The 7,978-nt window shown below is 51.9% G+C and overlaps 3 protein-coding genes across 3 annotated transcripts; 1 reads left to right on the top strand and 2 right to left on the bottom strand.

The window, feature by feature from the left end:
* Positions 1-58: 58 nt before the first annotated feature.
* On the top strand, positions 59-4,010 carry BD324DRAFT_604078 (putative alpha-mannosidase). Its single transcript, XM_022013972.1, is given in 19 exon segments — positions 59-269; positions 309-377; positions 424-483; positions 523-662; positions 702-719; positions 760-800; positions 836-1,154; positions 1,192-1,321; positions 1,368-1,508; positions 1,547-1,631; positions 1,669-2,025; positions 2,071-2,104; positions 2,143-2,262; positions 2,298-2,623; positions 2,642-2,755; positions 2,796-2,864; positions 2,906-3,507; positions 3,547-3,748; positions 3,796-4,010. The coding sequence occupies 19 exon segments, from the start codon at positions 161-163 to the stop codon at positions 3,941-3,943; spliced, it is 3,084 nt and encodes a 1,027-aa protein (XP_021869398.1). The 5' UTR covers positions 59-160; the 3' UTR covers positions 3,944-4,010.
* On the bottom strand, positions 3,796-4,860 carry BD324DRAFT_122604 (S-adenosyl-L-methionine-dependent methyltransferase). Its single transcript, XM_022011962.1, has 5 exons — positions 4,809-4,860; positions 4,637-4,763; positions 4,500-4,585; positions 4,346-4,459; positions 3,796-4,303 (listed from the first exon to the last, which is right to left on the bottom strand). The coding sequence occupies exons 1-5, from the start codon at positions 4,826-4,828 to the stop codon at positions 4,012-4,014; spliced, it is 639 nt and encodes a 212-aa protein (XP_021869397.1). The 5' UTR covers positions 4,829-4,860; the 3' UTR covers positions 3,796-4,011.
* Positions 4,853-7,972, bottom strand: BD324DRAFT_634232 (ADC synthase). The gene is made up of 11 exons (XM_022016709.1): positions 7,792-7,972; positions 7,645-7,738; positions 7,520-7,601; positions 7,375-7,473; positions 7,174-7,324; positions 7,019-7,134; positions 6,563-6,976; positions 5,488-6,525; positions 5,273-5,447; positions 5,075-5,236; positions 4,853-5,036 (listed from the first exon to the last, which is right to left on the bottom strand). Exons 1-11 carry the CDS (start codon positions 7,859-7,861, stop codon positions 4,924-4,926), a joined length of 2,514 nt encoding a protein of 837 aa, XP_021869396.1. The 5' UTR covers positions 7,862-7,972; the 3' UTR covers positions 4,853-4,923.
* Between the last annotated feature and the right edge of the window lie 6 nt (positions 7,973-7,978).

Raw genomic sequence — 7,978 nt, 5'->3', positions numbered from 1 at the left:
ATCGGGAGGCGGTCATCGTGAGGCTTCAGTTTTGACGAGAGGCTGACAGATCTATCAGAAACGACTGGGCACTTTTGTTGGCGGGAAGTACTCGGGCATCAATCTCTCTTCTCTAATATTTGCGGATCAACGCGATGACAACGAGACACTACAACTGGAGATGTGGTCAGCTCCCGATCATACCAAGCCGACCTTTGAAGAAGCCAAGAGCAAGCTCGAGAAGGGTGAAGGCAGAAAGGTTGAGCGAGGGGTACGGTTCGGCCCGAGCTGTAAGCAGGCTCCAAGGATTCTCTCTCTGATTATGACAGGGACGAATCACTGGCTCAAATTGACCATCAACATCCCATCGTCATGGAGATCAAAGGACGATGTTGAGCGTAAATTGCTCTCAATGCTCCTGCGTTCGGCGCTCACTACTCTCAGTCAATTTCGATCCCTCATGTGAAGCGATGATCTACGATGAATCAGGGCTCTCTCTCCAAGGTTAGAATACTCCTCTGAGAGACTCTGACCCATGAACAGGCATCACAGGTGCTTTCGACTACAACCGGAGAGTGGAATACATCATCCCTCAAAAAGAAGTTCGTGCGGGGAAATGCATTCGATACATCGAAGTCTCCGCGAATGGAGTCTTTGGAATGCTTCCTCAATCTTATACAAGAGTAAATTGCACTGCTGTGACACCGCTGACCTATTTCCAGAAAGACGTGTTCTACACTGTAAGCCTCTGACGAAGTCACTCCCTAATCCTGCGTCTAGTTGGAAACCATTGAGATCGTTGTTGTGAACTCGGAAGCCAGGTATGATGCGTCCCGGTTCGCGGCTAACCCTTCAGAGCCCTAATGTACGACTTTGACATGATTTCCCAACTTGCCGACAGTCTTCCTGAAAACTCGCCTATGAGTAACCGCGCTCGTGCTATTGGTAACGACATCATGAATGCTTTCGATGGGACCCTTGATGGCGTTGCCAAAGGTCGCAGGCTGGCGCAAGGAGCCTTTGGTTCAGGCTGGGAAAAGGAATATGAAGCCGACCCGGAACAATTTAAGCAGAAGGGCAATCTCTGGGCGATTGGATACTGCCATATCGACACAGCCTGGCTGTGGCCGTGGAGGGTGACTCAGCAGAAAGTGGCCAGATCCTGGTCATCTCAGGTTAGTCAACAATCCTGGATAGTGCTGAATGACACAGATCGACCTGATGGATCGATACCCCGAATTCCGCTTCATGGCGACCAGTGCTCAGCATTTCGCCTGGCTGGAGCAGCTATACCCCAAGCTGTTTAAAAAGGTTCAGGAAAAGGTCCGCACTGGCCAATTTGGTGGGCACACAGGATGAGGCGCTTCGACCGGACTAATTGTCTACAGAGGCCAACGGTGCTTGTTGGGTCGAGACAGATGCCAACATTCCCAGTGGAGAGTCACTGTGCCGACAATTCCTGTACGGTCAAAAGTATTTTGAAACCCGCTTCGGCAAGAGGTCTGATATTTTGATTCTCCCTGATACTTGTGGGCCTTTTCGGTTGAACTCTGCTAAAGTTTCACAGTTGGATTTGGACCTCAGCTACCCCAGATCGCTCGTTTGAGCGGCTGCTATAGTTACTTCTCTCACAAGCTCAACTGGAGTAAAATGTGAGGCCATGAGCACTTCTCATGCTAATAGATTCAGTAATCGATTCCCTTTCACATCCTTCAACTGGGTTGGTCTCGACGGGAGCCAGCTTCTCTCGCATATCACTCCCATTCAGCGATATGATTCCGTCTGCAACGTCGAAGAGATCTCCCGAGCCAACAACTACAACCAGAACCTTGACGTCACTTCGGACGCGGTCATCGCCTTCGGCCATGGAGATGGGGGCGGAGGCCCTCGACCGTTGTTGATGGAGAGGCTTCGACGTGCACATGCCGCTGCGATACATGGACATGAGTCTGAGGAGCTTCCTACAATCAAGCAGGGAGGCACTCTCTCAGACTTTTTCGCCCACCTCAGAAAGATCACCAACAACGGAACTAAGCTTCCAACCTGGTGAGCATAGTCAGCCTCCTTGAGGCATCTCTCACATCACTACAGGAACGGTGAACTCTACCTGGAGATGCACCGAGGAGTGAGTGGTCCTCTGTGACTTTATTGTTTACCTTATAGGTTCAAACATCCCAATCCAACACCAAGCGCAACTTCCGAAAGTCAGAAATCTTGCTGAGGCAAGTCGAGCTCTTCTCGACCCTCGCTTCCGTTTACACTGGCTACGCGTATCCTAAAGAGGTGGGTGATGCAACGGATGTCGGTCTGATGAGCAGCGAATCGATCGTGCCTATGAGACTCTTTGCTTGTGTATGTTCCATGATACCCTACCGGGGAGTTCGATCAGATTAGCCGTAGAGGACTACGACAAGGCTTTTGCCGAGCTTCTTTCCACTGGTAAGGAGCTGCTCAGCGGAGCTGTCAAAGCTCTATCCTCCCGGCTCCGAGACACTAGCGACTTCACGGTCCTGAACACCCTGCCCGGCGTTCCCAGGCGAGAACTCGTTGAAATTCAAGGAAACTACCAGCTTGCAGCAGCCTCGACCGGAAGTCTGACTGCTACTCTCTCTCCCTCACAATCTGTAAAGGGTGTCTCGGGTGAGTGAAGACACCGGCGAAGAGCTGACCCCCGGCAAGTGGAGCAGAAAGGCGGTCGTATCACGCTCGCAAACGATCATCTGGCCATCGCGTTCGAAAGCGGCCGCATCTTTAGTATTTACGACAAAGAAGAAGGGTGCGTCAACTGAAATACCGACGAGCTGAAATGTTTGCAGTCGCGAAATTTTGGCGCACGGCTGTACAGCTGGTTTCACTTTGTTCGAAGACCGAACTGATTCTGGAGAGTGAGTTTTAGTCCTTCGTGGTCCCTGACTGATACGTGCAGGGCCTGGGAATGGGAACAATACGAGCTCGACAAATTTGAGCCCCTGCAATTCACTGATGTCAAAATCTCTTCGCGAGGTCCTCAGCGAGGTGTCATAGAATGCTCGCTCAGTCTCGGCCACTCCAAGGCGTCGATAAAAATCTCACTCGATGCCATCAGAGCTTCGGAGCATGCCTCCTCGAAGAGTATCCTTCGGTTCGACTGTCACCTGGACTGGCATGAGAGACTACGCCTTCTCAAGTTTGAGCTTCCTTTGGCGCTCTTCTCGGACTTTGCGACATATGACTGTGCATTTGGTGTGCAGAGGCGCCCGACAAGCCGTAACACATCGTGGGAGGCCGCAAAGTGGGAGGTTCCAGCCCATAAATTCGCCGACTACAGTGAATACGGCTACGGAGTCGCTCTCCTGAACGACTGCAAATACGGCTACGCAGCACAAGGAAATCTTTTGACGCTCAGTCTGTTCAAGGCTCCTATCAGTCCCGACGAGGAAGCCGACCAGGGCCCTCACGACGTACGATTCGCCATTCTCCCACACAAGGGAACTTATGCCGAAAGTGATGTTCAGAACATCGCCCATGCCTTCAACAGTCCGTTGATGAGTGAGTTCCGCAGAGACATGATCTTCTCTGACGTCGCAGTGTATCCCGGCCTCTTGTCTTCGGGACACGAAACGTTGCCATTTAGGGTCGAAGGCGCTCCAAATGTGTTGCTCGAGACTATCAAGCGAGGAGAGGCGGACTTCGATCCTATCACTGGCGCTGAACTGACTCAAGGATCAAAGACGATCATCTTGAGACTTCACGAGCACATGGGTGGTCGTGCTCGCGCAAGACTAGTCATGTGAGCTTTGTGAGCAACGGTCAATTCTGGCTGACTCGCAACAACAGACATCCTCTCCAAATCTCCAAAGCCGAGCTTGTCAACGTGCTCGAAGATTCGATCGAGGAAGTGGATCTCACACTCGAGGTTGAGAGAGATATCATTGATTTGGAATTCAGAGGTTTCGAAATCAAAACTGTCAAGATCACCTTGTAAGGTCACATTGACCGGCGCGCGCCCGCCGTCTGCTTTTCATGTCGGAACAGAATGCATTGTGATAGCCATTACGCTCTGTACTTCCAGATACCAAGCTTTTCATCGCCCGCAGGTCCTACATGTCTTCCCATGCCACTTCCTTTATCAATATCAGTCAAGTAAACTAGCTCCCAGCGGTCATCAAGGAGCTCATGATACAGATCCAAGGACAAAGCGAACGGCGGACCCTCAGTGGGACCTCTGTTGCTATTGAGAGGGAACATGATGGTGATAAGGGTGGCTTCTGTTGCTGGAGATGCAGCGGCGCTCATTGCAGTCTTCCATTTTGGTCTGTCGTGTGGATCCAGGGCACAGAGGAATCTGAAGGTGTATGGTCAGAGTATATCTAGGCGTTTTGCACACGTGTAGTCCAGCAGTACGTTGGCTTTAGGTGAAGATGAGTCCTCTGCCCATTTGAAGAAATCTGCGTCGACTATATCGTACTGACCAAGACCATCGGCTTGCTCGCGTAGCCACCTTAATGAGGGTCAATGTCTCGCAGATCTCCAACACCCACTTGCGAGCAGCCTCGGCACCGGTAGGGGAAATTTCCACGCCGATAGCCCGGAGGCCATGCGTTGCTAGCAAGTGAACATCGTACCCCTGCAAAGACGATCAACTGAGCCATACGTGAACGCTAATGTTGTGGCATACCCTGCCGCAAGCTGGAATAACGGCTACACCTTGAGTCGGCACGAGCTTCCTGCCCTCATCACTCTTCAGCAGCGCTACCAGGGAAGGATGCGCGAGGCCCTGATCCCAGTGAGTACGTCCATTCGCCCTGAGACATTCTTCAGTACTGCCTGGTGTTGCATGATCGACCCACCATTTCTCTTCCCAAGACATGTCGACGTTGGAGAATTGTCAGTGTGTGATGAGATCGATAGTCGGATCGTCGGCTTACGGGAGGCTCGGGACCGGAACCAAATAGTCAATACATGCTAGTGACTGAACAGTGAACCGACTACAGACTCTACTTTGGTCAAGACCTCTGCCCATTCAGAGTCTGCGTTGGACATCCAGGTGATAGCTCCTCCGGCACCAAGGGACAGTGCTGTAATGAGTCAGTCCCCATGCTATTTGACTACGTACCATTGCCTTGGATGACCATCGTCCGAATCACGACGCTCAAATCAACTGCGCCGTCGGCAGAGATGTATCCTAAAGCGCCAGAATAGATACCTCGCTGACGGTTACCTTCATACTGCTCCAGCAGCTGAACGGACCGCAGCTTTGGTGCACCTGTCATACTGCCTGAGTTCGGTCAGCCTTGAACTTACCCCGACTCACCAGGTGGAAAGCATCGCTTGACAGCCACCACACTGGACACCGCATCCCCCAAACAGCCCCGCACTGTCGTGACGAGATTATGAACCCCATACGACTCAAGAGCGATTAATTTTGGGACGGTGACTGTAGAGGGAATGCAGCATGATAGCAAGTCTGAGCGGATCAAGTCGACAATCTGAGCCGAATAAGTTAAGGGCTGACAACAAATTGCTAACCATCAAATTCTCAGCTCGCTCTTTCGGATCGTCTTGAAGCGCTTGACCAATCTGCTCATCGATACGTGCCCGCTCAGTCTCACAAACTTTGGCTCCGGGCGACTGTCTTCGGCAACCAGATGTAAGCGAGCATGCACAGACTCCCTTCTTCAGTCGCTTTCTGGTGCCTTTGATAGGCATCATTTCGATAGTTCGACCAGACTCGCCCACTTGAATTTTGAGGAAACGTTCTGGGCTGGAACTCAAGATATAGATCCCTCGTCCGCTAGGTGTAACAACGGACGGAAAAGAAATGTAAGTCGAGTAGTATGCCGGATTGGATTTTCGCAATTGCAGATATAGATGGAACGGGTCCAGTCCAGGAGGCAACTTTGCGTTGAATGATGTGGTGAGCGTGAGTTCATAGCTGTCTCCTTGTCGAATACTTTCTCTGCAATCCTCAATACTGGATCGATATGCCGGGCCATCTGTGTCTGGCTGAATATGAAATGGCTCGAAGTCTCTGCTTTCCAGCTTGTGCATCGAGTCATTGAGAGCAGCAGATATTGTCGAGTACAGAGTGTCGAACTGACTCTCGAGAAGACCGACGGAGACTCCAGCTTGATGCAGAAGCTTGCCCACCCCGGCGTCTATGGGTAGTGACTCTGCGTCCGCGGCCCTAATGACTGCGCGCAAGGTCCATCGACCGGTGGAAGATCGCTCCAATAGCCAATCGGACCAACTCCAGCAGGCGTCCAAACCATCAAGGCTGGACTTGCCATTGTCTCCCCGATGGTCCGCTTTGTACCCTTGCAAGCTTTCCTGCTTCATTTCGTAAGAGAACCAACCAACCCATCCACCCTTCCAACCGCCGATCTCAGACCTGGGGGTGGCGAGAGACTGTTGAGCTTGGTCAAACCAGTCCCAGAAGGTTGTGGCGGTTCCGAGTCCGCTCCGCAGGACCTTGCCTGGTGTCCGTAAAGTGACTGTCTGAGATGCGAGTGCATAGGTGAGGAGGAAATTTGGACATGCCAGAGAGGTCGTCGTCGCTCGGGTGGGCTTGAAACTCAGCCAAGCAGATGATATCGAGACTCACAGATTCTCCGTCAAGCCATATTTCGCCCATAGCGCCGCTTTTTAACGAGGCCCGACAACGAATCACAGAATCGAAGATATCCGCCGTTGATCGATGCCGGCCCGACTCCTCAAATGACCTTTCAACTAAGCTGAAGGCACGGCGAGCGGAAGAGGTCTGGTGAGAGGCTGCACGGCTGGTACTAGCATGCGTAGAGGATGCACGAGGTTCAACTGGAAGGCTGGGCAGTTTCCTAGGGATCTCGGAGTTTTGTGTCGATACAGCGGACTTTGCCTGACGGGTCGCAATGCGGTACGCGCATGAGTCAAGGATTTCGGTCTCCAACCTGGGATAAGAGGCTGGGTGATTGTATATTCGGTGGACTGCCTCGATGTATCGGAAAAGTAAAGACGATCCGCATGTTGACGATATAGACTAAAGGGGCGTATGAGTATGCTATCCGAGAAGTCGACTTGCCTCGGGATGGTACTGAACACCCCAAATGGGCAGATCACGGTGCTTCAATCCCATGACAGTGCTTAGGTTGGAGCCCGGGTCTGTCCAAGCGGTGACAGTGAGATTCGCTGGCAAAGCTAAACAAGCGTCAGTGAGAGGCTGTACAGCAGACATACAGTCTGCATCGACGACCAAGCTGTTGTACACGACCGCGGCGAACGAGGCTTGAACATCGTGCCCTGGCATCGGTGCAAACAGATCGGACGACGGATCTGTTGGAAAGACTTCGACTACATGTCCGTGCCGGATCAGTGGTACATTGATGATCTACAACGCGACATGTCAGATGGATATCTAATACGAGGGATCTGACTAACCTTCGCACCGAAAGCGACGCCTATCGCTTGGTGACCTAAGCAGATGCCGAGGATGGGAAGAGGATGTTGGCGGATCAGATCAAGTGCGAACCCGATATCCTGTGAGTTATGAGCTGAGCATTGCAGAAGTGTCCTGAAGACCCACCGAAGGCTTGTCGGGACGCCCAGGTCCAGGTGATAGGATGATGCAGTCTATATTCGGTAGTATTAAGCGTTGAAAAGTTTCCCTGTACGTCCTTAGCAGCGTGACAGGCTGGTTACACAGCTTACCAGTCATAGTGGTCATATTTGACGACCACGACCTTCCTCAAGACCTCCTCATCGCTGTACAACTGAGTGAACAAGGTCAAGAGGTTATTGGTATCTGATGGGCAACAGGGTCAGGTCCCTGTGATTGGAATGCGTTTCTGGACTTACAAGAATCGTAGTAATCCAAGATCAAGCACCTAGGAAGTGGAGGCAGGCTCTCCATGCCCTGTTCGCCCATCCTACTCGGCCTCTCCACTTCACGCCATGCCCCCTCAACGGTGATAGTCGTCTGGCGATCGCTGAAATCCCAAAATTCCGCTTGATAGAAAAATTGTTCGGATAAAGTCGGCGTTCC

This window comes from Kockovaella imperatae, assembly GCF_002102565.1.
Source record: "Kockovaella imperatae strain NRRL Y-17943 chromosome Unknown BD324scaffold_12, whole genome shotgun sequence".
NCBI classification, from domain to species: domain Eukaryota; kingdom Fungi; phylum Basidiomycota; class Tremellomycetes; order Tremellales; family Cuniculitremaceae; genus Kockovaella; species Kockovaella imperatae.
Note: the sequence above shows the minus strand (reverse complement) of the source record. Positions and strands in the feature narration are given on the sequence as shown.

Coding starts and splice junctions, on each gene's coding strand:
- BD324DRAFT_604078 (XM_022013972.1), top strand. CDS start 161: ATGTGGTCAGCTCCCGATCATACCAAGCCGACCTTTGAAGAAGCCAAG. Junction 378..423: donor ATCAAAGGACGATGTTGAGC/GTAAATTGCTCT, acceptor CACTACTCTCAG/TCAATTTCGATCCCTCATGT. Junction 1,155..1,191: donor CCAGATCCTGGTCATCTCAG/GTTAGTCAACAA, acceptor TGAATGACACAG/ATCGACCTGATGGATCGATA.
- BD324DRAFT_122604 (XM_022011962.1), bottom strand. CDS start 4,828: ATGTCTTGGGAAGAGAAATG. Junction 4,460..4,499: donor GGTGCCGAGGCTGCTCGCAA/GTGGGTGTTGGA, acceptor ACCCTCATTAAG/GTGGCTACGCGAGCAAGCCG. Junction 4,304..4,345: donor AACGTACTGCTGGACTACAC/GTGTGCAAAACG, acceptor ATACACCTTCAG/ATTCCTCTGTGCCCTGGATC.
- BD324DRAFT_634232 (XM_022016709.1), bottom strand. CDS start 7,861: ATGGGCGAACAGGGCATGGAGAGCCTGCCTCCACTTCCTAGGTGCTTG. Junction 7,325..7,374: donor GCGTCGCTTTCGGTGCGAAG/GTTAGTCAGATC, acceptor GTCGCGTTGTAG/ATCATCAATGTACCACTGAT. Junction 5,037..5,074: donor GATGGTCATCCAAGGCAATG/GTACGTAGTCAA, acceptor GACTCATTACAG/CACTGTCCCTTGGTGCCGGA.